Raw genomic sequence first — 27,264 nt, forward strand, 5'->3', positions numbered from 1 at the left:
ACTCCTCCATTTCTGGCAGCTTTTCTTTTCCACATGACCTCACCGGTTCCTGCCTCCCTGTGTCACCTCCCTGTGCACCAGGTGTGAGCCAGACTGTGATTTCAGCCTCGGAATTCCCAGATTTCCCCAGCTGAGAGGGAGGGAGGGCAGGGAGAGGTCTTCCCAAGGCTTTCCAGGTGTGCTGCTCAGAGCTGCTCCTCACCTAAAAATACTCTGACCTCAAGGACGCAGCTTTGAAATAAAGGAGAAACCTCAAACTGAGCGTGAGCTGTTTGAACATAAAACCACAAAGTGTGTGAGGGATCATTTTATGATCCCACTGCTGCTCCTGAAGGATTTGGTTATTCCTAATTCCTGATTAAAGCCAGGATGCTTGGCTGATAGCAGCTCAGCTTCCCTGGAAACTGGGAGCCAGGGATCCTTCAGGATGGAGGAAATGCTGACGTGTTCGTGGTAAAACAATGTTTTAATAAACAGCAGCATAAAATAATCAGTGTTTAATATCATCTCTGGCACGTGAAATACAAAAATGCACATATCTCAGTTATAAAATAGCCTTTGTTATTACATTTTTTTTTCATGCTTGCCTAATTGAAATGCCCGTAATTAATAACTCAATCATCAAGTAATACAGTGATTAAACGCATGCAGTGAAAACAAAGAAAGATATTTGTATAAGGTAGTGGCTGATTATCACCATAATATATTTCAGGAACATCTACATCAGGGTAAAAATCAAAAGAAACAGCCCCAAGATATAAAATGCAGAGATGTATTTTCACTTCTGCTGTACAAAAACATCATCACACTTTTGTGCAAAAAAGATAAAAATAAAGTCCTATTATACAACATTGTCAACTGAGCAAAAAGATTGGGTTTTGTGGACAATAAAAATATTATTCAGTACAAAAAGTCTGTGGAAAATGTACCGTACACAGCACGTGTGTAACTCATTAAAGTGGTTTCAAATGAAGAATCTCAATTGGTTCTACCTGAATGGGTTTTTAAATGACACAAATGGTGCATTTCTAAGTGGAAAATCAGCACTAATTCACATTATTAGACACAATTGCTATCGATGGATTTGCTGCCTGATGGAATGTGAGCCTCCCTTTTTCGAGGGTTACTGGAGTCAGAGTCACTGAAATGACACAATAAATATTCCTGGGAAAGCTGATTGTCATCTCTAAAATTGTGGTTTGGCGCTTTTCCATTACACAGTTGCATAGCAACAAAAGGATATAAAATTCCTGCTTGAGCGACTAGATCATGAAATGTTACCTTTGAAGAAGTTGATTCAGGTTCTGAAATTAAAGCCCTTTAATTTCATTTCCTTTAAGGCAATTCCTTAAGAGCTCCAGCTGTCCTCAGCAGCCAGCAGCAGATGAGGTTTGTAGACTGCAAGCTGATAACTCCAGCGTTTGTGCTGTCACATAAATGACATTTTTTGGTACGAATCTGAGCTCAGACTCCCAACCAAACCAAAGACCAAAATCCCACCTGAAGTAACTGATTCAGCTCTCAGATCACACATTTGAAACACAATCCTCGACTGCAACATTTACAAATATTTTCCCTATTGGCACTGAAATTGCACACCCAGATCTCCGAATCTTTTCATCTCCTAAAAAAAGAGACAAATATTAAAATATGGTTTTCAGTATTAAAAAAAAGTTCCCGTGATTCAAACCACGCTTCAAAAAGCTGTGAAAAAGCATTGGATAAAATGTTTTTATTTTTAAAAAACCCCTCAGATTCCCTCTGCCCCTCTTTGAGCTGTCGGTGGCACTTGGGGAATTGTGGCCAAGGCTGGGGATTCCCACCGCGAGGATCCGTCTGGCTGTGCCTGCCCATCCTGGCAAGCAGTGAAACTTCACAGAAGACACTTTGCTGCGACGTCTGTCCAACAACCAGAAAAGGACCTCCAATAAAATATCTGAATAGAAAAACCCATCTCTCCTGCCCCTAACGAGTCTGCGTCTGAAGGGCTCTCTGTACAAAGGCCTCGCGTATTTACAACTCCGCCGAGATCACCGACTCGTTGGGTCCGTGCACGCTGGAGTCCCCCAGCAGGGAAGACTGCTTGGAGTCCATTTTGTAGGGTTTTTGAGTTTTACTGCCGAACACCGTCATGCCCATGCCCGCCGGGTGGCTGGGGATGGCCATGTGGGACAGCAGGGGAATGTTGGCCTCCTGGTTGGAGCCCGACGAGGGCAGGCTGGTGACGTGGCCCGTGCTGGTGGAGCCGCTGGCGCTGCTGGGCGAGCGGCTCTTGGGAGGGGGGCAGTGCTGGATCACCCTGGGGGCGGCCTGCGGGGGGTAGTGGGGCGCGGGGAAGGCGGCGTAGCCCGGCGGGATGGGGAACCCGTTGATGGGGATGTAGCGCTGGTTCTGCGCCAGCGGCGGGCCCATGAACCCCGCCAGCTGGCCCTGCGGGATGCCCTGCGCCGGGAACATGTAGTTGGGGTACCTGGGGTTGCTGAGGTTGCTGACGGGGCTGGCGCTCAGCGAGGTGGTCTGGGTGGTGGCGTTGCCGCCCGAGGGGGTGGTGGAGCTGGTGTGGCTGGAGAGGCCCTCCCAGGAGCGCAGGCGCGCGTGGATCTCCTTGAAGCGCGGCCTGCGGGAGGGCAGGTCGTGCCAGCACTCTGTCATCAGGCTGTACATCCTGGGGGGACAGTCCTCGGAGCACGGCAGCAGCTGGCGCTTCCGGATCATCTCGATCACCTCCTGGTTGCTGAACCCGTAGTAGGGCTGGAGGCCGAAGCTGAATATTTCCCACAAAACCACCCCGAAGGACCAGATGTCGGAGTCGGAGGAGAACTTCCCGTACATGATGGCCTCGGGGGGCATCCAGCGGATGGGCAGCAGGGACTTGTTCTGCACCCTGTAGTAATCGGCCGAGTAGATCTCCCTGGAGAGCCCCAGGTCGGAGATCTTCACGTGGAGCTGCTCCCCGATCAGGATGTTGCGGGCGGCCAGGTCCTTGTGCACGAAGAAGTGCGCAGCCAGGTACTCCATGCCGGCGGCGATCTGCACGGCGATGTGCAGGAAGTCCCCGTGGTCCAGGCTGGACTTGACCGTGCCATCCTCGTCGCTGCTGCAGCCCACGTCCGAGTGGGGCGAGCGCATCACCAGGAACTCGTGCAGGTCGCCCTGGTTGGTGTACTCGAACAGGAGGCACACGGGCTGCTCCTGCGTCACGCAGCCCAGCAGGCACACGATGTTGGGGTGGTGCAGCTCGGCCATCAGCGACGCTTCCTGCTGGAATTCCGCCCACTGCTGAGGGTTGTTGAAGTCCTTGAGGGTCTTGATGGCCACCAGCTGGGCGTGGTCCATGCCCGGCAGGTAGAGGTGGCCCTTGTAGATCTTCCCAAAAGCGCATTCGCCCAGCTCCTCCATGAAGCGGACGGCGGAGAGGGGCAGCTCCTTGGCTTTGCTCTGTGACAGAAACAGCAAGAACAGGTCAAGGCTGAAAACAGCCTTTTTAAAGTGAAATCTCTCGGTGCAGGATGTGTGGGAGCCAAGGAGGTGGCTCAGGAGCAGTGATCCCACTGGTGGCAGCCCAAGGGATACCGGGATATGAACAGGATCACTAGGATCTGAACGGGATTCCCAGGATCTAAACAGGATCATCAGGATCCAAGTGGGATCACCAGGATCCAAATGAGATCACCAGGATCCAAACAGAATCACCAGGATCCAAACGGGATCACCAAGATACAAACGGGATCCCCGGATCCAAACGGGATCACCATGCTCCCAAAGGTAACAAAAAGAATTCCCTTCCATCCTCTCCACAAGGTCAGCCACAACAAGAATTGGATCCAAATATACTCAGGAACCATCAGCATCTCAGCATTTGGCCTTGGGCATTTCTGTACTTCCAATTGAATGTGACTAATTTCAGGAATTGAGGCAATTCCCATGCTCTAAGAGGTCCATGCTGAAGTGTTTTCTGGGCCAGGGCCTGGAGTTTTAGCAGGAAAAAAATGATTTTGTTTTAAAAACCATGTCCTTGTAGCCAATTTTCCCTTGACTTTTCTGTTAACCCTTCCACGCACAGCAGAGTCTGTTTCTGTTCCATCCTGAAACTCTGACAGTGAGTTTCTCAAAGGAGAAAGGCAAACCTTTTAAACATTTATTGCCCTTTGGTGTGCAGATATTCACTCCTGGGCCATAAAGAACCTGTATTATTCCCAACTTCCACTTGTGCTTGTAACACCCAAACCCACTCATTTAGGGCCCTCAGTAAATCCACAGGTAGTAATTTAAGGTTAATGAGTTTGGGATCTAGGTCCTGTAAATTAGTGTAAACATTGGCATTTGCATTCCTGAAATCATGCAAGGCCAGCTTTCCAGTGGCAGTGTAGGAAAAAAAACCCTGACATTTCAAATAATCATAGAAAACAGCAGTTTTTGCATGAATTAATTCTAATTGTATTGATCACTTATGACTTTATACAAACACTGCATTAATAATCATAATAATGATAATAATAATAATAATAAAGCCATTTAAGCAGGCAGCCCAGTAGACTGCACAGTGATGGCAGGAAATTAGCTATATTGTTGAGGAACAGATGGTTTATATTACCCAAATCCTTTAGGCTAAAACTTGTTTAGGTCTGGCATATTGTAAATTATATTTTAGTAATGAAAGTGAAATGACCTCTGTCTGACCTGAGCCTGGGTCCGTCTGTTTGAACCAACAGAGTGGAAAACTGGGGGAAGAAAATGAAGTCATAAAGTTTTGGCAGGAAGGGCTCATTTGGAGTGGAGCTATTGTAAATCTGCTCAGCTTTTGTTTGACAAGTATTTGTCACACACGGGCATCCAAAATGTAGGGAAGTGTAAAATACACAAGAGGCAGCAGGTCAGACCCACCCCTTCCACCTCTCCTTCAGCTCCAGGACAAGATGTCCCTCATTTATTATATTTTTGAAGGCAATTAAAATCCCTTAAAACTGGAGGAAATGCTAACATTCCTATTTATCCAAGCAAACAACTGCCTCAGTGGGAGCTCGAAGCTTAAATGTGTTTTCACCCAAAGCTGACATCAATTTTCAAAATAAGATTCCATTTCTTTTCCTTGAAAATATTGTTTGAAAGGCAATCAAAACACTGGAGACAGGGAGAGCTGGCTTTCCCAGTGGGAAAATCCTGAATTAGCATAAATAAAATGAAAATATTCCTGCAGCACACAACTTGCAAATCGAAAGGAAAGAGAATGGTCAATATTTGCAAACACTTCCAGGAATTTCTGCTTTTCTGTGCTGGGAGTGCCAGCAGGAAAGGTGGGAATTGCATCCTCAATAAAAGGATGTTGGCATTCCTGTTAGCTTCAGGATTGAACCCCAAATTCCCAGTAGAACAGGGACAAGAGGCAACCTCAAATTTAGCAAAATATTCCAGGAGGTTGGATGCAAGATGCAGTTTGGACACTGACTTTATAAAATGTTTTGTTACTGCTACCAACATTTTGAGCTAAAACCACTCCAAGCTGTACAGGAAAGCTGGAATTGGGAACTTCCAGAGGAAATGAAGATAAATTCATCAGGTCAGTGGGGATTGAGATAGAGGTTTTAGGTTTTCACTCTAAAAGAAATTCCACCAAATTCCAAATGAGCAAAGTCCATCAGGTTCTTGAAGAACCATAAAATATCCCGAGTTGGAAGGGACCCCCAAGGACCAGGAGCCTTGGCATGGTGTGGGACACAGGGGAAATGCTCTTCCAGGGCATTCCTGTGCCTGTGGATGGCAGGAGGCACCTCCAGCCCTGTCCTGGGTGCCACAGCCAGGCCTGCACATCCCACCAGGAAAAAGGAACACAAGATTGGTCACACTTCAATCAAAATTATTTTTAAAATCCTTCCTGGACGTGGGGCTGTGCTGAAGCCAAGCAGCAGCAGCAGGAGCTGTGCTGCAGGCAGAGCTTTGAGGCTGTTTTGGACATTTCTGCTTTTAGCTGAGGGAGAGGGGAAGCCTGAAAACCCAAGGAACAAATCTTTCCCAGGGTGATTTGAGCTGAGTGAAAGGTGACAGATGAACTGAGCACAGCCATGAAAAGCTCTCCTGAGGAAATGCTGGATCACATCTTTACCTGCATTACCCTCTCACTCAATTGAGGTGTTGTGGAGATGCTTCAGGAAGGGCTTTCTTGCTTTATCCCACAAAACCTCCATTATTTCTCCACACAGGAATCCCCTCCTTGGTCCAGCACACGCTGCTGCTGCTGCTGCTGAGAAAACCCTCACAGAAATCACACAAATCCCAGACTGGAAACCCCCTGAATACCTCAGTGCTGGGTTGTTTGAAGCATTGCCCTCCCTGGCTGCAGGTGTGGGAGCAGAAATGAGGGTTTACCTTTGGTTTGTAGGCGTTGAGCATGGACATCTCCACGTTCTGCCCCCGGACGTGCTTGGGCTGCCTCTGCACCGGAGGGGACGAGGATTTCTGGTTGTTCCGACAGATGCAGATGAAGAAGAACAGCAAGGCTATGGCCAGGGGAATGGTGACACTTGGCACCAGGATGTACAGGATTTCCATTTTGTTCTTTTCCTTGGAATCCTTGTAATCTGGTTCAGAAAGGAAAAAAAACCCCATGAACACCCCATGGAGTCAAACACATCCCTGGGTCAACTAAAAGTGTTAAAAAGAATAAAACATCCTTTTCATCTTGCTGAAATCCACCTTGAATGCTGTTTTATTTAATTAATATTAAAAGAAAATATTCTTCTGTGTAGGAACAGTTCTGTGAGGACACACAGGAGCAGACCCTGCCAGGTCAAACCTACTGATGGGCAGGAAACAGAGGAATGCTGTGACATGGCCTTGGCTTGGGCTGAAATGAAGTCATGGCCCAACACAGATCCACAGAAAAGGGAATTTCTAAAGCACCTTATGGAAGAAACTTGTGGGAGGTGCCCCTTCCCCTGGCAGGGAGCTGGAACTAAATGATTTTTAAGGTCCCTTCCATTCTGTGATTCCAAGCAAAGCTCTGGTGGGAATACAATCTCCTTATTTTGTGTCTTGGTTTGAGACAATTTAAAGGAGAACAGTCTGGATTGAGCTGCTTCCCTTTAAAGGTTGAACCAACCCCTTTCCAGCAAAAAGGAATGGATGCCAGCAGATGGAAGAAGAACAGTTCAGTACGAGCAGAACCAGGCAAGCAGGGTAAGGTGCCAGGAAAGCTGGAGTGGGGATAAAGGGGAGGAATGTGAAGAGTTGGGAAGGAGGATGGTGTGACACAGCCCAAAGGCTCCCTGCAACCCCTGCTCCCTCTCAGGGCTCTTCCCAGGGCATTTTGGAAATATTTTGGACCCCTCTTTGCCACTGCCCAGGACACCCAGCACTGCATCCCTGGGCTGGGAGATGTGGGAGAGGGGAGAGGCTTTGGGAGGAGCTCAGGCAGCCCCGTGGGGGGACAGGGACAGATCCCAAGTCCCGAGTGTCCCAGGGACAGATCCCCATCCCGAGTGCCCCAGGCAGGGCACACAGAGCCCTCCCTGCTCTGCCATTTCCCAGGAGCATTCCCAGGGCTTAGGCTGGAATTACACCCGGATTAACGCGCTCACTCCAGGGGACTGCAGGATCCCTGGAGCCCTGGCTGTTTCCAAGGGACTTGGGAATGCCTGGGCCTGCCTTGGGGACCCTGGGAGAACAGGGCATGTTTTATTATCCCTGCAGGGTCACTCCAGTTTGTTTGTCTGTGTTTTCCAGGCTGGATTTGTACAAGTGCTTAGCGGCCCACACAGATCTCTTTTATGCACTTCATTAAACATGAACTTGATCTGAAGCTTGGGCTCGACTCAAATTGTGACAGAGGCAAAGTTCAAATGGTTCTGGATGTCACTTTGCATAACCCCTCTCCTCTTTCAGCTCACGCTGTCCTCTGCTCCCCCCACGTCCTCTCTGATCATTCCTTTCAGATTAAGTTGTGCCATCTGGTTTTTAATTGAGAGGAGACGTAGCCCAAATATTCCACCAGCCTTTGGGAAAGGGGAGAGGACTAAAGCCCCACCCCCGTGGCGTTTTCCCTGTTCCCAGACAGGCAGGGATTCACACACTGCCCTTCCCAACCTTCTTAGGCTGGGCTTTGCTAAGCCTCATGCTCGAATCACCCCGTGTTTCACATCTCCCTGCAATCAGGTTGACAAACTTTGATGAAACAAATCTCCCACAGCTTGTGAGATACAGTTGAAGAAAGGAAAAGAAAGCAGCAGCACGAGGCAGAGGGAGACCTGGGCACCAGTTCATCACCTGAGCTATTGCAGTCAAAGGCAATTATTATTCTTATTAAGTAGCAGCCCCCACTGTGAAGCCTCATTAGGTTAATGAGCTTCTTGGGAGCCACCCTAATTAAATCCATTTCCCATCTAGGCATGTCCTGGTGGGGCAGAATGCACAATGCTGATTAAAACAGGCCTGAAATGGCTCTTTCAGCCAGTGCAAAACCAGCAGAATGCAAGTCCCACACAGCATTCTGGTTTTAATATGCAGATTAGCACTTAACAATTCAATTAGTGCTCACCTGATCCAGCCCTGCTTGTATTTAGAATAATAAAGCCACAGAACAACCATTTAAGTAAGGCAGCAGTGAGAGGTTTTGGCAATTAAAAACTTTGTCAGGAATTCTCCAACCCAGCCCAGCCTATCTCAGTTATTATCAAGCAAAGCTTGAAAATCAGAATTTGGCTCCAAAAGAGTCCTGGTATCCCAGATCAAAAGCCTGAGCCAGGCCTGGCACCTCAAAGCCCATCTAGAGGGGACTGGCACAGGAATCTTCAAGGTAGTTTTTTGTTATTTCTCTTGAAATAACAGCAGAAGAGGTACAGGACTCAAAAAGTGTGGGGAAAATTACAGAACTGTTGAGGTGGGAAAAGCCCTCAGAGATCAGCAAGTCCAGCTCCTAAACCAGCACTGCCAACACAACTCAGGCCTTGTTTCAAAAATAGAGGTGACATTGCCAGGTCCTCTGAAATGGATTTGAAATTTGTGTTTATAGAACTGCCCTGGCTGCATTTTGGGTTTGCAAAATGAACAAAAAAGGAGATTCAGCTCTCATTTGATTCTGCTTTTCAGAGAGCTGGGGGAAGTGAATGGAAGACCTGAACAAATGGGTTCTAATTGTTTTATCTGCATGTAGAAATAACAATATTGATAGCAGGCCAAGAAAAAACCACAGCTATTTGCATGGACATGCCAGAAATCCACCCAGAAATGCTGTGGAAATTCAAAGTTTCGCACCAAATTTGATGCTGCCTACAAGCTGTCACAGAAACATTTACCTTTCCCCTCAGAAACAAGATACCTTTGGTGTTCCTGCTCCAGAGCCAGAACCAAATCACATTTTTTCTGGTTATGGTTATGAACATTCCTGCAGGCAGACATGTTCTGAGTCTGCTCCAAAGCCTTTTTCAATTAATGGAAAGATGGGAATTGATGCCAAAATGGGATCTAAATCATGTTCTTACTGAAAGGGTAGATCAAGGGGGAGGCAGATAGTCTGGGCTCTATCATGTGCATCTCAAACCCTCTCCCTGTCTTTGGGCCCCCCACAAGAAGAAAGCCATGGAGGGGCTGGAGCGTGTCCAGGGAAGGGAAGGGAGCTGGGAAGGGGCTGGAGAATCCGAGAGGAGCTGGGAAGGGGCTGGAGAATCCCTGAGGAGCTGGGAAGGGGCTGGAGAATCCCTGAGGGAGCTGGGGAGGGGCTCAGCCTGGAGCAAAGGAGGCTCAGGGGCCCTTGTGGCTCTGCACAGCTCCTGCCAGGAGGGGACAGCCGGGGGGGGATCGGGCTCTGCTCCAGGGAACAGGGACAGGAGCAGAGGGAACGGCCTTGAGTTACACCAGAGGATGTTTAGATTAGATATTTGGGAAAATTTCTTTACTGAAAGCGTTGTACAACCCTGGCATAGCTGCCCAGGGCAGTGGTGGGGTCTTAAAAGGGACTTTAAAAGACATTTAAATGTGTGGATGTGGCACTTGGGGACGTGGAGCAGTGCTGGAGATGGTTGGACTCCATGAGCCTAGAGGGCTTTTCCAACCTAAACAATTCCATGTTTCTGTGATTTAATTTGGCCTAAGGAGTTGTATTGATTGGAATAACAAACTGCAAAGTCAGGAACACCTGAGCTGGCAGTGCACAGCCATTCCCCAGGAAATGATTTTCATGCCACCACTTTGTCACTGCAGGGGCAGTAAGTGCTCAAAGGTGTCCTGGGAGCAGGGCCAGCCGGCCTTTCCTACAGGCATTTTGTGCACCAAACTGATGCCTCAGGTTTGGCTTTTCTATTTTCACATTCTGTGCTGCTTTAGTGTGCAGTTCTGGGCTTCACATGAGGGGATGCTGAGCTCTGTGCACAGAGCAGGGAGACAAAACAATTCCTGCTCCAGCTGGGCACCAAGGACAAATGATCCAAATCTCAGCCCCTGGAGCACAAACCCCGTGGGCTGGAGAGAGAAAAACAAGCAGGGTGGGACTGCAGGGGCTAAAGCTGGAATGGGACAATGAACTGCAAGGTGCAAATGGAGCAGAACTGATCCCAGTGACAGAGCCCGTGCCCGCTCGTGCATTTTGGGGCCATTTTGGTTCATCTTGGGTGCAGCCCTGGCTGGGCTCTTGTGCTGCCCAAGGTGGATCCATGGAGGAGATGCTTTGAATCATTCCCTGCTTTATTCTGGAGCTCTGTCCAGCCTCTGCTCTAGGGCAGTTTTCACAAGGCACCAAAACCCTTCCCCTTTCCCCCAGCTCCAGCCCACACCGGGTCAGGCATTACCACAGGCTGGGACATCGCAGAGCTCTGACTTGAGGTTCTCATCCAAGGTGAAGCACCACGGGGCATCCTTCTGGTTGCCAGGGTTCCTGCAGTAGGAGTGGCCCCCGTTGAGCTCGGGGTACCTGGCAGCAGTGAAGGTGTGGGTGTGGGGGTACTGCGAGTTCCAGGGCTGGCACTGCCGCCCCGGGCGCGTCACGCTCACCGTGCCCCGGTAATCCACGCCCGTGCTGTTGTAGCACCTGTGATCTGCAAAGACAACCAGAGGACAAAGCCACTCTTCATTTCTGAGTGTGTGAAGGACACACAAGGCAAGATGTATTCTATTTGCCATCTGGATGGCAGTTGTCTTCTATTAAGTGGGCAGTTTTCCTTATCTCTTCCACAGCCTCTCCTCCCTCTGGGGAGACATCTGCTGATAACAGCCATTGAATGTCACTGCATGGCTGATAAGAACTACAGCATCCCACTGTGAGATGTGAGCCCAGAGGGAGGAGCCAAGCATTCCTACCTGGATATAATCTAGAGATTCTGGAACACCAGCCAAGCACTCCTACCTGGATATAATCTGGAGATTCTGGAACACCAGCCAAGCATTCCTACCGGATATAATCTGGAGATTCTGGAACACCAGCCAAGCATTCCTGCCTGGATATAATCTGGAGATTCTGGAACACCAGCCAAGCATTCCTACCTGGATATAATCTTGAGATTCTGGAACACCAGCCAAGCATTCCTGCCTGGATATAATCTGGAGATTCTGGAACACCAGCCAAGCATTCCTACCCGGATATAATCTGGAGATTCTGGAACACCAGCCAAGCATTCCTACCTGGATAAAATCTAGAGATTCTGGAACACCAGCCAAGCATTCCTACCTGGATATAATCTGGAGATTCTGGAACACCAGCACAGCTTCTCCACCGGATTTCCCAGAGGAACAGCAGCTGCCTCTTCCACTGGATCGTCAGAGAAAGACTGCACCCTTCTACAGGGAACCATCCCTGACACTGCAGGAGGGCTGCAGCCACAATTCCAACTGGATTGCTACAGGATCCCTGCTCCAGCAGAACCACACTGACACTGCAGGAGGGCTGCAGCCACAATTCCAACTGGATTGCTACAGGATCCCTGCTCCAGCAGAACCACACTGACACTGCAGGAGGGCTGCAGCCACAATTCCAGTGGGACTGCTGCCAACACCCTGACCAACAGGGTGTCAGGCTGTGTTCTGACTCTGTCAGTGTTGTTTAAGGTTACTGCACTGTTTATTTTATCCTCTTGTTTTCTTCCCTATTAAAGGACTGTTATTTCCTGCTCCCATATTTTTTGCCTGAGAACCCGTTAATTTAAAATTTCTAGCAAATTCAGAGGGGGAAGGAGGCTCACATTCTCCATTTCAGGGGAGGCTCTTGCCATCTTTAGCAGGCCAAAGCAGGCATTTGGCACTCACTCTTGTTGATGGGGTCGGCCATGGGAATGCCGATGCGGATGCAGTTGATGGCCTCGGGGCTGTCGGGCTGGGGCAGATCCTCGCAGTTGGGCAGCTTGAGCCTCATCAGGATCATGGGGTTGGACCTGGCAAAGATGTACTCGGTCTGGCACAGCACGTTCTCCAGGATCTCACACTCATCCCGGCACAGGTCCCGTGGTTTGGGGGCAGAGGAGGTCTCGTCGCAGTAGGGGAAGGCGTAGTGGCACAAGGAGGGGATGGCAAACTGGGAGCACTTGTCCGACAGGTGGCTGGAGGTGCCGATCATGGTGAAGGCAGCTGGGAAAAACCACAAGGGTTTGGCTTGGGAACCTTTTCCCTGGGCTGTTGCTATCCCAGAAAAACCCTCACTCCCCACTGCAGCTGTGCAGGTGATGAGCAGGAAGGCACAGCGCTAATTACACTGGAAGTTATTAACCATGCTGATTTCACTGACAAGGAAAATACATCAGGTTTTCATCACAGGATTAATGCTAAGCTCATTACCCAACCCCCAAACACAATAATTTCTTTAATTATTCCTTTAATTATTAATTTTTTTCCTCCCAAATAACTTAGAATAACTTACAAATTCATATAATATTTGGAAACCCAACAGGTAACTCCCAAATTCCTGCACTGGTTCCTTCATGGAAGACGACAATCCCAATACAGTCCCAAATAACTTTTCAAACTAAATGCTGGAAGATTATGAACTGGTGGCTCCACATGACCTTTCTTGGGGAAATGAAGCCTTTTTTTGCAATGCTGGCAGTGTTTGGAGACAAATAGGAAAGAGAAATTTGGGATATTCTGACAGCAAGGAAAAAATTCTGAATATAAAGATGATTACCAGGGCTAGGATCGGACCAAGTTAATTTATATTAAAAAAATAGATAATATAATGGTATATATGATATCTATGAATTCAGCAACCCCATCAGCACATCCCACAAAAATAATGGCAACTGGTTCTCCCCTAAATCCAAAGGAATAATACTGCTTGCAGGATTATTTATGCAGCCTTTCCCAGCACCTAAATTATTCCAGCCACACAAAATCAACTAAAGTTTGTCCCCCTTTGCTTCCAAAACCTGCTGGGGTAACAGCAGCACTGAGTCTCCCAGAAGCTGTAAACACACAGCCCCTTCTCCCTGAAAAATCTTTTTTTTCAGGTGTTTTGTGAGGAGCTGGAGGAGCAGAGAGCCCCAGACGAGCTCACGGCAAGAGGGAATAAAGCAAAGCAAAACAACATCGCTGTTTATAAAACTCCAGCAGCTTTTTGGGAGCAGACAGCTGGGTGGAGAAGCAGCCAAGGTGTTTTTACCCACCTGTAATCTGGTTTTCTATCTCCCCCTGCATGTGCAGGGACTCCATGTAGATGGTTCTGTTGCCAATGAAGCGGGCGCAGGCGATGCCCCTGTAGGGCTGGCAAAACCCATCCTCCTCGTACTCATCCCTGAAACCAGCCAGAAACACAAAAAGGTGACTGCAAAATGTTGAAAACAATTAGGTTTATTTCCTTCTCTTCAACAAGATCTTGAATATTTGTTTGTTTAAATAGACCCCTTTCATCTGCATGGTAAAAAGTGGCATTTCAGCTTAGCCAAAATACACATTAATGTTGCATGAAATGAGTGCTTTTAAGGCTCTGCTCAGAAATACACACAGCCTTGATTAGAAGAGAAATATAAACTGCCTGGAAAAATAGGATTGATGTTTATTTAAAGCAGCTAACACATAGTTTTCTATTTTTGAACCAAGCTTGTGCTTAATATTGATAAACACAGCACGAAGAGTCATGCAGGCAGAATTTAAAGCGTATATAGAAAATCCAACCTCTGCCAGCACCGATACCTTGGAAATAGGAAATGTTTGCTTAGCCTTTCCTGTGTGGCAACATTTAGTGCTAAAACAGAACCAAAACTGAGACAGGAGTTCTACAGACACATTTCTTTCATCTGGTGCTTTCTTTTAGGCAATATAGGAGACACTTAATCCAGAAATCCAGATGGGAAATTATTTGCCAATGCTCTTCAAACAAAGCAAAGAAAGGAAATAATTACTGAAGACCCAGGCAGACACTGGGTATTCTGAATATTCAGCACTGACCAGGGAGTTTTAGTGGGGTTTTGAGGAGGAGTTTGAGTACATGATCCCTGAAATCCCAACTCATGAATCAGCTCTTTCAATTCCTTCCTTGAAGATTCACTCAGAGATATTTTGCACTGGGATTTTTGGGATGAACTTTCTGGACAGACAGCCCGGCTCTGCTTGAGCTCCCAGCAAAAAACGAGGAGCTTAATGAAAATTTGCTGGTATTTTCTTTGTTATTCCTGCCCAGCCCAGCCATGGCTCTCAAAGTGGGATAAATGATAGTGGAATATCCCTAGGGATGATGACAGCCGGGTAGGGAACAGGTTACTTCCTTTGTGCGCAGAATTCTCCCTCCCCCAGATGCCAAAAACCCAACAGCGGAATCGCACCACGCCTTAATAAGGGAAAAATCAGAGCTTTTTTTTTAATCATCTCTGCCATTAAGTTTAACAAAAGCCACTTTCATCCCCTCCTGAAGACCTTGGCTGTGAGAGCTTGGAAATGCAAATCCCGGGGGGCTCTTTGAAGGCGCCCGTTCTTTGTGCGCTGCGCGGGGGCAGCGGCCGCTCCGCTCCCGTCACCGCGGCCAGCGGCAGCTAATGGGATTAGCGGGCACAACGCTGGGATCGCCTTCCAGGGCATCCCAAACTCCCCCCGGGCTCCCGAGCAGCGTCCCGGGATTCCCGCAGAGCTTCAGGGAGAAGCCAAAGCCCGCGGATTAAGCGCAGTAATTTATGAGTGTGAAGGAGAGGGGTGGGAAAGAGGGATGGGAGAGATGGAAACGGGGACAAGGAGGCTGGAGAGGGGCTGGGAACACAAACGCTGTGAGGAACCCCTGAGGGAGCTGGGGGGCTCAGCCTGGAGAGAAGGAGACTCAGGGCTGCCCCCATCACTCTGCACAGCTCCTGAAATGGATGTGGCACTGGGTGCCAGGTTTAGTTGGGGCGCTGGGGCTGGGTGGGACTCGATGGTCTTGAAGGCCTCTGCCAACCCAGTCATTCTGTGAATTCTGTGAAACCTCCTCCACGGCCACCTCATTACTGGGAAATCGGTGGGAAAGGCTCCAGGTTTCCCTGGATGATGGTCCCAAGGCATTCCCAAGCACCTTGGAAGCTGGGTTGCAAAAGCACAACCTTTAACTGCCAATTAAACTCTTCATTAACAGCCCCAGGGAAGGCTGAGTGCCTCAGGGGTTCAGGTAACAAAGACACCTGAGATGCAAGCAGGGATCCACAACCACAGCCTTGGGCTCCTGCAGGGGGTCACTCTGGTGACAATATTTTTATCTGTTGGGTCTTGAAGAGAAAAACTGAAACTTGAGCTGAAAAACCCCAACAGCGACTGCAGGCTCTGGAGCTGAGCTCATCTTCTCATCATTACATGCCCAGATAGGATAGAATTATAATTAGTTATAATTAATTATTGGTTTATTATTTTTATGGCATTATATCACCATAAAATCCTTAAGGTTGAAAAAAGGCCGCTCAGATTCAGTCCACCCATTCCCCAGCACTGCCAGGGCCACCACTGACCAGGTCCCCAAGTGCCACATCCACAGGGATCGTAAATTCCTCCAGGCATGGGGACTCAGCACTGTGCCCATGTCTGACCACCCTTTCTGTAAAGCAAATTTCCAAAATCTCCACCCTGAGCGTGCCCTGGCCCAGCCTGGGGCTGTCCCCTCTGCTCCTGTCCCTGTTTCCTGGGAGCAGATCCCAAACCCCTCCTGGCAGGAGCTGTGCACAGCCACAAGGGCCCCCCTGAGCCTCCTCTGCTCCAGGATAAATTTAACATGGAATTTCACTCCGGGACTGCACAAAGGCTCCCCCAAGGATGGGCAGTGAGCAGGGACACCGGCTCACCTGGCTGGAAATGCCCTGTGGAACGGGATTTGGCAGAAAATCCCAGGAGGGGAAGATTAGAATAAAGAGGAAGGTCCGGGATGCCACCAAGGGCTGCAGCCAGGGAATGCCCACAGGGAAAACAGCGGATTAGAAGCTCCTGAGGAGCAGCAACTACTTAGGATTGTTTTGGAAATCAGCTCCGTAATGGGGCAGAAGGGTCAAACAAATGAAAGGAACAGGAGCATCAGGGTAGGACAGAGGGACCCTGAGACTCCGGGGTCCTCAGGACACAAAAAGGGCCGGGAGGTTCCCCCATGGAACAGCAGCTCCCCGAGCCACGGTCTGGGGGCAGCCACAGCTCCCCAAACCCTTTCCCAGCAACAGATGCTGCCGGGGTGATCACCCTGTGCTTCCCAGACATTCCATCCGACCCCATCCAAACCCAGAGGAGCACGAAGGACCCTGCAGCTCGAACACATTGCCCACCTCCTGCTGCCCCTGGCAGCGCTCTGCCCTCAAACACGGCTATTTTAGCTTTGGCTTTAAACACAGACATCGGGCTTTGGCTTTAAACACACCTATCAGGTTTTGGCTTTAAACACAGACATCAGGCCTTGGCTTTAAACATCGGGCTTTGGCTTTAAACACCTTTAACAGGTTTTGGCTTTAAACACACCTATCAGTTTTTAGTTTTAAACACAGCAATCGTTTTTTTGGTTTTGAACACAGCGATCACTTTTTGGCTTTAAACACACCTATCAGTTTTTTGTTTTAAACACACCTATCAATCAGTTTTTGGCTTTAAACACAGCCATTATCAGTTTTTGGCTTTAAACGCAGCCCTCAGTTTGTTGGCATCAAGGCTGAGCCCACGTTCCTTTCCCACAGTCCGTGCTCGGCATCCCTCCCCTGCTCGGTGTGAGGAATCACCGCATCCCTGCTCCGATGCGTTTCTGCTTCTTGATCCTGATCCCGCACAAGAAAAAGCCCCTTTGGCTCCAGCAGGATGGAAATTAGGCCTGACCCAGCAATTAACGTGTTAACACTTACAGCCGAGCTTAAATCCTCCGGATTAAGTCCTAACGAACTGGAAGTCGGTGCAAACCTGGAGGCGTTTCTGGCTGAGGATGGGCTTGAACCGCTTGTGCAGATTGGGGAGAGCAGGAACAATCCCAGCCCCACCACAGCCAGGATTTGGGCTCTGGGAGCTGCCCCATACCCGATTCCTGTGGTATTTCTTTGCTTCTTTTTTGCCAAGAATTAAATGCACACGACGGAATTTCTTGTTGGGACTCAGATCTTTGTTAGTTCTTATCTCTGTCACAGTCTCACAAACCCTGAGTTCTGCAGCACTTCACTCTCACAAACTGAAAATGGAGCCCCATCTCTGTCTGCAAGGCCTTTTAAGGATAAACTGTCCAATGAAGAAATGACACCTGAATTATTTTTACTTTTAACCCAATAACCAACCACCCATGGCTGCAATGGGGACTTTTTTATCCAATTACACAAAACCACCCAAACTCATGGAGAAGAAGAAAAAAATGAAGAAGGTCAAGAAGAAAGTGAAGATGAAGATGAAGAACCAGCCTCTGCCACAAAACCTCCATCTTATATATTAATAGATATGTTAATATATATATTATATATAATAGATATATAATATATATTATATATATAATAGATATATATTGCTATATATACCTAGTATTCTAGTAATACATAAAACTTTAAACTCTATTATTCTATTAATATATAAAATGTAAAACTCTCAGTTTAAATAAATCAATTTTAAATATAATGTTAAATTCGAAATAAAATAAATTTAATAAATATATAAAACTTAAACTGTAAGTTTCCCACCATGTGATATCACACCCTTCTATTCAAACTGCACACCCACAACCCCAGTTCTACCATTCCATTTTGGAAGTTTTCTCCACGGCCTCAGGTCACTGCAGTGTTCTCCTGGGGGTCAGTGCCTGGCAGCACAGAAATCTGAAATTCTCAGTAACCTGGGCTACAACAGGTTCCTGCTCCTTGCCCTGCCTGCTCCCCTGAGCCCCTCTGAGCACTGGGTGAAGGACAAAGAGCTGGATTTTAATGACCAACAGATGACACAGCAATATTGATTTTCTTGGTTCACACTGAGCCTGGAGGGGCTTTGTGGCACCACCTCCTCTGCAACTGGTTCCTGAACACAAACCAAAGTTCTCTGGCAAATCCCACTTCCCAACATCCTGAATTTTCTTTGCCAGTCTTTTTCTAAGTTACCAGAAATTGCCCAGATTTAAACATTTCCAGCAAATGCCAACAACAAGTCCAGGAACTCAGTTCAGCAAAAGCTTTGAAGCCAGGCTTTAATGTGAGTTCATTTAGAAGAATTTCATATATTGATAGAAAAACTGAACCTGTGAGATCATGTTATATTTAATTTTACAATCCAGTATATTAAAAAAGCATATTCCAGAGATGCTGTAATTGTGTGGTCATTCCTACCACACCCCATGGATTTCCTTTCCTTTCCTTTCCTTTCCTTTCCTTTCCTTTCCTTTCCTTTCCTTTCCTTTCCTTTCCTTTCCTTTCCTTTCCTTTTCCCTTTCCTTTCCTTTCCTTTCCTTTCCTTTCCTTTCCTTTCCTTTTCCTTTCCTTTCCTTTCCTTTCCTTTCCTTTCCTTTCCTTTCCTTTCCTTTCCTTTCCCTTCCCTTCCCTTCCCCCTTTCCCTTCCCTTCCCTTCCCTTCCCTTCCCTTTCCTTCCCTTTCCCTTCCCTTCCCTTCCCTTCCTTCCCTTCCCTTCCCTTCCCTTCCCTTCCCTTCCCTTCCCTTCCCTTCCCTTCCCTTCCCTTCCCTTCCCTTCCCTTCCCTTCCCTTCCCTCTTTTTGCCTTAAGAAGGATTTAAATCAGCACCCTGCAAGAAAGAATTATAAACACAGAACTACTTTGGATATCTTGAGCAAAAGCGGCCAAAGGAGAGAACAGAACAAGGCAAGACAAAGTCCCAAATGCTCTGAGTGTCCCCAAAGCCAGCATGAATTGAGGTGTAAAATGCAGAGAAGGTTGATTTATGAGAATTAACCAACCTGAAGAGCAAAAGCAAATCAGTGTTGAATTATCTCCCAGATCTACCAAGTGGAGATGGAAAAGTTTTGGCTCTGGGTGAAGACTGCAGACATTTCTTTTTCACTGATAAAGTGAAAGACATTTTGTCTTGCCATTAATTACAAGGTGTAGCAATAAATTATTTTTATGGTTACGTAACACCCAGTGCCCCCTCTCTGTATAAACTATTTGTTTAATTGTTAAATAATTTATATTTTATTCCCTCCTTGTGTTCCAGCTTCACACAGGATGAAATGAAAGGGTTTTGACTTGGCAGATCTCCCTTAAAGCAAACAGATGAATAAAATTCTCTCATACTTTCCAAAGAGCAAAACCCAGTTCCCTGTGCCTCACTTGGAAAATGGGAACACCTTGGCTCTGTTTCATGATAATATTTCAGCAAATTTCTGCATTTCACTTTGCAAAAAGAAGAGAACTGCCCAGACCTCCACGTCATTGTGTAATTTAGGGAAAAATTCTGGGGAGTAAAAGCTGTTGCTGTTTGACACCCCTTGAAAGGCACAGGGCAGCCAGGACTGAAATGGGTCACTGGGAAAGCAGAGGCAGAGAGTAAAAAATTCATTGTGCTTTGACATCATTATTGAGTCCCATAGCACCTCTGAATAAAAAAAAAAAATAAAAAATAAAAAAAAAAAAAAAAATAATAATAATACAGCCTGGGATAGTGGAAAGTGTCCCTGCTTCTGGCAGGGGTTGGAATAAGATGATCTTTAATGTCCTCCTCAACCCAAACCATTCTAGGACTCTGTGATTTAAAAAAAAATTTAAATAATTTAATAATTAAATAAATAATTCTATAATATCTGCCTAAGGAATGGCTTTAGTTAGTTGTTACCTCACTGTTCAGACTGATGGTTTCTTTGAATGATGCCTCCAATCCAGGTATGGATAAATAATCCAGAATTCCTGCGGGTTTAGGATGCTGGCTGAATGGATTTGCAGTGGGATGGCAGCAGGGAGCCCAGGCCAGCACTGAGGCCACATTAGGGCCACGAATTAGAGCTAAATATTGATCAAAAATCAATAAATCAGCCTTGAGATTCAGCTGCAGGGATGTTTTTTCCTCCTCAATGTCCCTTTGCTGCCACAGCTCCTGCAGGTGGGGTGGCTCAGCAGCTGCAGCTGCTTAGGGAAAGCCTTGGGAGCAGGGTTTGGATCTTCCTGGCAGATTCCTGACACCATCACTCCGGATGAAATACAAATGAGATTTGCAGAGTTCTGGCAATGGCAGAACTCCTGGCACTGGTGCTTTGTTTGACAGAGCCATTGTCAGGGCACCTTTGGAAGCTCCAAGTTTCGAAACGCAAAGGGGGAAAAAAGGTGAAATGTTTTTGAGGAGCAGTCAAGAGGGATAAGATTACATGTGCTCAATGTTGCCTCCTCTCTCAGAGGAGAAAAGCCCCAGGAAAATGCCCTCATCCTGCTGGATTCCCTCCTGGAGCCACAGGAGCCTCACCCACCCTCGCCCACCTCTCACCAGGCACAGAGCTCCAGGAGGGAGCTTGGGCTGGAGCTGCCAATCCTTCCATCCCAAAAAGGATGGATCCCAACAAAATCCCACAAATCTGCAGCTGCTCTGTCTTGAGAGATCCCAGACCCCGTGGCTGAGGATCTGAGAGGCCTTGGAAGGGGATGGATGGGGCTGGAGCCCATCCCATCCTCATCCATGTCCCACACACTGCTGGGAACCGGATACCAAGGCCAAGGGAAGAGAATTCCTTTAAGAGCTTGGCCACATCCTTCAGGAGTTTTTTTGTCCAAATCCCTCCTAGCTAAATATTCAGAATTTAGGCTCCAATTATGCACATTTTGGTTAGACTTGACAAGGTTTCCCAGCCCTAAATTCTGACAATCCACATTCTGATGTTCTAGAAAGCAACATCCCAACCCTTCCTGGGTATCAGAACACTGCAAACGCAGCTTTGAACCCTTCAAACTGATCTAAAACCTGCAATTTTGAACCCCACAAAATGAGTTTCAGCCCATTTTATCTCTCCCTTACTCTTTCCTGCTTTCCCTTATTTTCTGGAGTCACAGCTCTATTTCTGCTCCTCCCTCCCCTCTCCTTCCTCCTAACATTTGTCTTCTCTGCCTCAAATAGTTCTTTCTTCTGGTGACCTAATATTTTAACCTTAAGCCTGATGAGAAACAGACTTCACAAACCTGACACTTGAATTAAAAGTGAAACACATGCCTCAGCACAAGTTAATTAAAAATAATACCTATAATGTTAGCTTGTTTAAGCCATTATTTGACCAGAAATTTGCACCCATCAATAAATGGAGCCCACAACTGCTGCAAAAATAACAGCAAGCTCCAAGTTACCAAAATTAGCTGGTTTAATTCTTTTTTTATTTCACAGATAAAAAGATCTCCCTGATAGGAGAGGGCAGCCAGAGGGGGTCAGGCTCTGCTCCCAGAGAACAGGATGAGAGGAAACAGCCTCAAGCTGTGCCAGGAGAGGTTTAGGTTGGATATTGGGAAATTTTTTTCATGGAAAAGGTGATCAGGCATGGGGACTGGGGATGGTGGAGTCCCCATCCCTGCAGGGATTCAAAACCCCCGTGGATGGGGCACTTGGGGGTGGCTGGACTCCATCCCAGAAGGCTTTTCCAAGCTAAACAACCCCATGGCTCTGTGGAATTCCAGACTGCTTTAAGAAAATGGATTTTCCTCAAGAACCTTGCTGGGAGCTAGGCCTGGCTGGGATCACAGAGCTTTCCTCATCAGTGGGGGATTGTTGGGTTTAGGAGCATCACAAACTTGAGCTGGGGCTAAATCCAACCCCATTTTAAGCAGCTGGGCTCACTGAATTATTTGGTCAAGCCTCACAACCGTGAAAACATTGGAAGCTCACAAAAGCTGCAGCTCCATCCTAAATCTGCCCCACAAATCCCACACTGCCCCACAAATTCCTCAGCTGGGAATGGCCAGAGCTCTGAAGGGATCCCACAGATGATCCCAAACTGGAATCTCAAACTGTTTGGAGATAAGAAACTCCTTCTTAAGACAACAAACACCAGGGGAAATTGGCTCCAGTGGGAATGAGGAGCTGTCCCTCTGTGCCCTCATGGAAATGGGACAAAGCACGGAGAAAAAACCTGTTTGTTTTCCTTAAAAACATTTTCCCTCTCTCCAGAGGCTGCTCAGACCTGAGTGAAGCAACCACGGTCCAGGAACCAGCCTGGGACCAAACCTCTCACATTTCATGAGGCTGGAATATTCAGAATTTAGGGCCCAATTTATTCACATTTTGTTTATCCTTGAGAAGGATGCCCAGCCCTAAATTCTGAAAATCCTGCTTTGAGGAGAGAATTGTGAAAAAATGGCACTTTTCTACTCCAAAATGGGACAAATCCCTCCCAAAACTTCGGTTTCTAGGAAAAAACTCCAGCCAGTCACTGCCTCTTCCTCATGTTAGCCCAAAAAAGTGAATATGTTCCAACACACCTTCCTGTCTGTTTTCTGGCAGCAGCGTTAAAAGAATTATTAAGTAAATTCTAAACCCTTTTTTTTTGGTTGGAAAAATCTAATTTTTCAAGGCCAGCAAGTTTGAAACTCTACAAGTTTAAATTGTTTGTCTGAGTCTGTAGAAAACATCTAAAATGCTGTCCTTTCACAGCCTTTTTACAGCCAATAATTGGCATTCAAGGTGAAAAAAACCCTTTTTCACCCTCCACAACAAGCACATTTTAAAATTAATGTGCACAACGTTTTTCTGGACCAAAGTTTTAGGATATGGAATTTCTTGATATTTCCTAACACATAAAACTATCCCAATTGCTTTAATTAGTTTTATCTTATTATTCCAGTGTGCCAGCACTTGAGAATAGGAATCCCCTGGAGGTTTGCATCAGGAGGAATTATGTTAATGTGCCACTGGGAATGGATCACAATTTTTAAGGCATTTTACACCTGATTATTGGGGTGTTTTGATGCAAATTAAAGCATGTCTGCCAGACTTCCTACCTGTGCCACCAACATTTCAGCTGCAGATCTGGAATTAATTGGTACTGATAAGCTCAAATGCATGATATGGCTGATATTAATGCATTCTCCCCCTGGAAAAATATTATTGAAGATAACAGGCTTGTTTCTAGAACCTTGTTTTAGTAACAGCTGTTCTGGCACACTTGGCAGTTGCACTGGATCAAATTTTCAAGCTGGGTTTTATCTCGGAGTGGGTGAAATGCTCAGATCAATACTCACTCTTGTGGTGCTCTTGTAACATAAAACATGGATTTTGCAACTGCATAAAAACCCGGAGGATTAAGCCAAACATCATTTAAAAGGCAGGCACCCCCTCATGCATGCATTTAGAGCTGGAAATCAAAGGAAACCCTGATATTCCTCCCCTGCTGCTCCTTTGATCCAGCCTAGGAACTTTGTTTTGGCAGGACCACGACTGCCTGTTTTGTCTGCAATGCCAAGGATGGAGCAACAATCCATGTTATTCATGGAAAATACAGAGTTGAAGCCCAGAGTTCCTCAGGTTTAACCCCACAGAGCTGAGATTGGACCCTAAAACATTCCCCAGAGCCTTCTCTCACGTTTATCATTGCTGGAATAATATTTTCTCTCATTATCTTTTGCTCCTTCCCAGTCTCCAAAAGATGGGAACATTCCTGGGAGGGCAAATCCTCATCTGATATTCCTGGGCTAATTGGCACCTGTTGGGGAGGAAAAACTGACACCACCAAATTGAAAATAAATCCTGAAAAATTACCACGAGGAGCAAAAGCCAGACAAGGAGATTTCCAAAACCGTGTCAGAGCTGCCAAGAGTGCAAAAGAGGCTTTGTGATGCTTTCAAGTCCAAGATGAAGAGTTTCTGCTGTAATTCACATTTGTTTCTCACAAGATGGAAATGGTGGAACTGTCACCAGAGTTAAAGGTGTTAAAAGAGTTAAATTTATCATTTAAATGCAATAAAATAGTTCCTGTTCCAAAAGTAGCTACAGAAGACATGAGAGGGGAATTGCTAAAGGAATTTAAACACAGGAAGGTTGAGGCAGTTTCCATCCCAGAGCTGTAGAAGAAACCTGTCCATGATCTCTGCAGAAAATCCTGGGCTGTCCATCCTGGGAAAACCCAAATCACATCACGTCTGCTGGCCTTACAGCATCCAAGGCAAACCATGGAATGGCTGGAATGAAGCCCAAACAACTCAGGATTGGAGCTGGGGCAATTCCCAGGAGCTTGTGGAAAAGTGACCTCTCAGGGTCACCTTGGCAGAGTCAGGAGCTGGGCTGTAAAGGGAGAGGTGGTTGTACATTTAGGATCCTAAAGGGGCATCTGACCCCAAGGCACGAGCATGTTCAGAAGTTAAAGACAGATCAAATCACCATGACACCTTTTTTCCCCCAAAGATGTGCCCCAGCTGATTGAAAACCACCAGAAGTGAGCAATAGCCAAAGAGAGAAGTTCTACAGCAGTGGGGACTGCAGTGGTCCTGATGCCTCAGGTTTTGGCTTTTCTATTTTCCCATTCTGTGCTGCTTTAGTGTGTGGGTCTGGGCTTCACATCAGGGGATGGTGAGCTCTGTGCACAGAGCAGGGAGACAAAACAATTCCTGCTCCAGCTGGGCACCAAGGAAAAATGACCCAAATCTCAGCCCAAGAGCACAAACACTGTGGGCTGGAGAGAGAAAAACAAGCAGGGTGGGACTGCAGGGGCTAAAGCTGGAATGGGACAATGAACTGCAAGGTGCAAATGGAGCAGAACTGATCCCAGTGACAGAGCCCGTGCCCAGCCGTGCATTTTGGGGCCATTTTGGTTCATCTTGGGTGCAGCCCTGGCTGGGCTCTTGTGCTGCCCAAGGGGGATCCATGGAGGAGATGCTTTGAATGAATCCCTGCTTTATTCTGGAACTCTGCCCAGCCTGCACAAGGCATCAGTCCCTTCTCATTTTAAGTCCCCCAGATCTCTAAACCAGCTGTGAACCTTGAAATGGGACTGCCTTGCAAAATGCTCTTGGTGCTTATTGCTGGGCAAAATAATGAGTCCATTCACCTGGAGCAAAATCAGGAGGGAGAGAAAATGTGTTTGTTTTAAGTAAATTCACCCACACAAGAAATTTTGGCTGGGGAACCACAGCAGGGTAACATTTCTGATTCATTTTTGCTGAGCACTGATCTTGGCAGGCTCAGGCACCAACAACAGCATCCAAACACCAGCTCAGCTGATAAGTGCTTTCCTTCCTCACCCAGGTAACGACACATGTTTTCCTGTTAACAAGATCAATAAACTTGACACACTCAGAAATGGATGATTAACTCCTTTTACAGTATTTGAGGTGGCCTGGGGTTATTGCTTTGAACAGCCAGAGCTGGAACGTCAGGAGTGGTTTTAATTATCAGGATAAATAATGTAACACCTTATAATCTTCTCCCTTGCACTGCAGGACTTTGTGATGGAGCTGCACACACTGGGGTGAGTAGTAACTACACAGAGGCTGGCTGAGCAGTGATGTTATCCTTGCAGGAAAACTCATTCCCAAGGTTTTACACCCTACTGTAGTCATGAAAGCCCCTTGGGTCACTACAGATTTACTCCCACTTTAATGTTTTTACTGGGCTGAGTAAACACTTGCCCCAACACTGGTTCTCCTGAAGGCTGCAGAAGCCTGGAGTAAAATCTTAAGTTGAGCTTGAAATTGAAAAATAATGGGTTTGGATGGGATATTGGGAAGGAATTGTTCCCTCGGGAGGGTGGGGAGGCCTGGAACATGTCCCCAGAGCAGCTGTGGCTTGGAAGTGTCCAAGGCCAGGCTGGAGCACCCTTGGGTTGGTGGAAGGTGTTCCTGCCAAGGGATGAGCTCTGAGGTCCCTTCCAACCCAACCCATTCCATGACTGTGAGGGAGGGAAGCCCTGCAGCTGCCCAGCTCCCGGCTGGGACAGGGATCTCAGGGACAAGCTGAGCGCCAGGAGCCAGCTCTGGATCCTGATCCCAGCCTGGGATGTCCCAGCAGGCAAAGAGCAAAGGCTCTGAAGGGAGCAGAGCCCCAAAGTGTCCACAGAAAGGAAGGATTTCCATACAGACAGAGAGGACTTTTCATGTGGCTGAAAGAACGCCCAGGACAGGAAACAAATCCATCCCACAGAGCCACAGACGCTGCCTCTCCCCCTGACAGTGCCCTGGCCTTGAAAGGCTGTAATAATAATAATAATAATAATAATAATAATAATAATAATAATAATAATAATAATAATAATAATAATAATAATAATAATAATATTATTATTATTATTAATAATAATTATTATTATTATTCCTACTTTTTGTTCTCCTGAATAATTCCTACCACAAGCAACCAGAGCTTTCACTGCAATGTTTGAAATGTTCCATCTTCATTCATTTTCCAGCCCACTGGAAGGGAGGCTGGCAGATAAACCAGAAACCTGGTTTACCTGGGCAGGAAGCTGTGCCCAGAGCTGAGCTTTGGATCTGCTGAACCTGCAGCACATCCCTCAGTGCTCCTCCTTTCCCCGGCTCCCATCAACACAAAACCAAAAGAGCAGGATGGGATTTGCTGAAGGAATATCAGCAACAGCTGGGCACTGAGGTAAAAGCACAAAATGAGACAGAGATTGAGATTTGCCCACTGAGATTTTACTGCTGGCTTGTGTGAGAGGTTTTACTGTGACCACAGAAACATTATAGGCCTTTAAATAGGATTTCCATCCTAATTAAAGGCCTTATGGCCCAGGGGAACCTCAGAGATGACCTCAGATATTATAAATGAGCTCTGAAATGTGTGAGAAGTTCTTTATTCCACCCAGCCACTCCCAGGAAAGCTCTAGAGCAGCATTTGGCCACCAGGTACTGCAGGGATTGAAGCAAAACAAGGACTTTGAAAGCCACTTGTTCCACCTGAGAGATGTTCCATTTTCTCTTCCAGAAAATCCTAATTAAGCCACAATTTCATTTGTCAGTTTTCTGATTCAGTTACACTGAACTC

At 46.9% G+C, this 27,264-nt stretch overlaps 1 protein-coding gene across 1 annotated transcript in view; it reads right to left on the reverse strand.

Annotated features, from left to right (window-relative positions):
- Window positions 1-445: 445 nt before the first annotated feature.
- ROR1 (receptor tyrosine kinase like orphan receptor 1) overlaps window positions 446-27,264 on the reverse strand; it is a 151,123-nt gene continuing 124,304 nt past the window's right edge. Inside the window, exons 5-9 of the mRNA XM_030953932.1 lie at window positions 13,575-13,702; window positions 12,226-12,543; window positions 10,776-11,021; window positions 6,364-6,575; window positions 446-3,438 (exon numbers count right to left, since the gene is read on the reverse strand). Coding sequence (XP_030809792.1) covers window positions 2,014-3,438; window positions 6,364-6,575; window positions 10,776-11,021; window positions 12,226-12,543; window positions 13,575-13,702 — 2,329 coding nt within the window. The 3' untranslated portion in view covers window positions 446-2,013. The remainder of the gene's footprint in view (window positions 3,439-6,363; window positions 6,576-10,775; window positions 11,022-12,225; window positions 12,544-13,574; window positions 13,703-27,264) is intronic.

The sequence above is a fragment of the Camarhynchus parvulus genome, chromosome 8 (assembly GCF_901933205.1).
Source record: "Camarhynchus parvulus chromosome 8, STF_HiC, whole genome shotgun sequence".
Taxonomy (NCBI): Eukaryota; Metazoa; Chordata; class Aves; order Passeriformes; family Thraupidae; genus Camarhynchus; species Camarhynchus parvulus.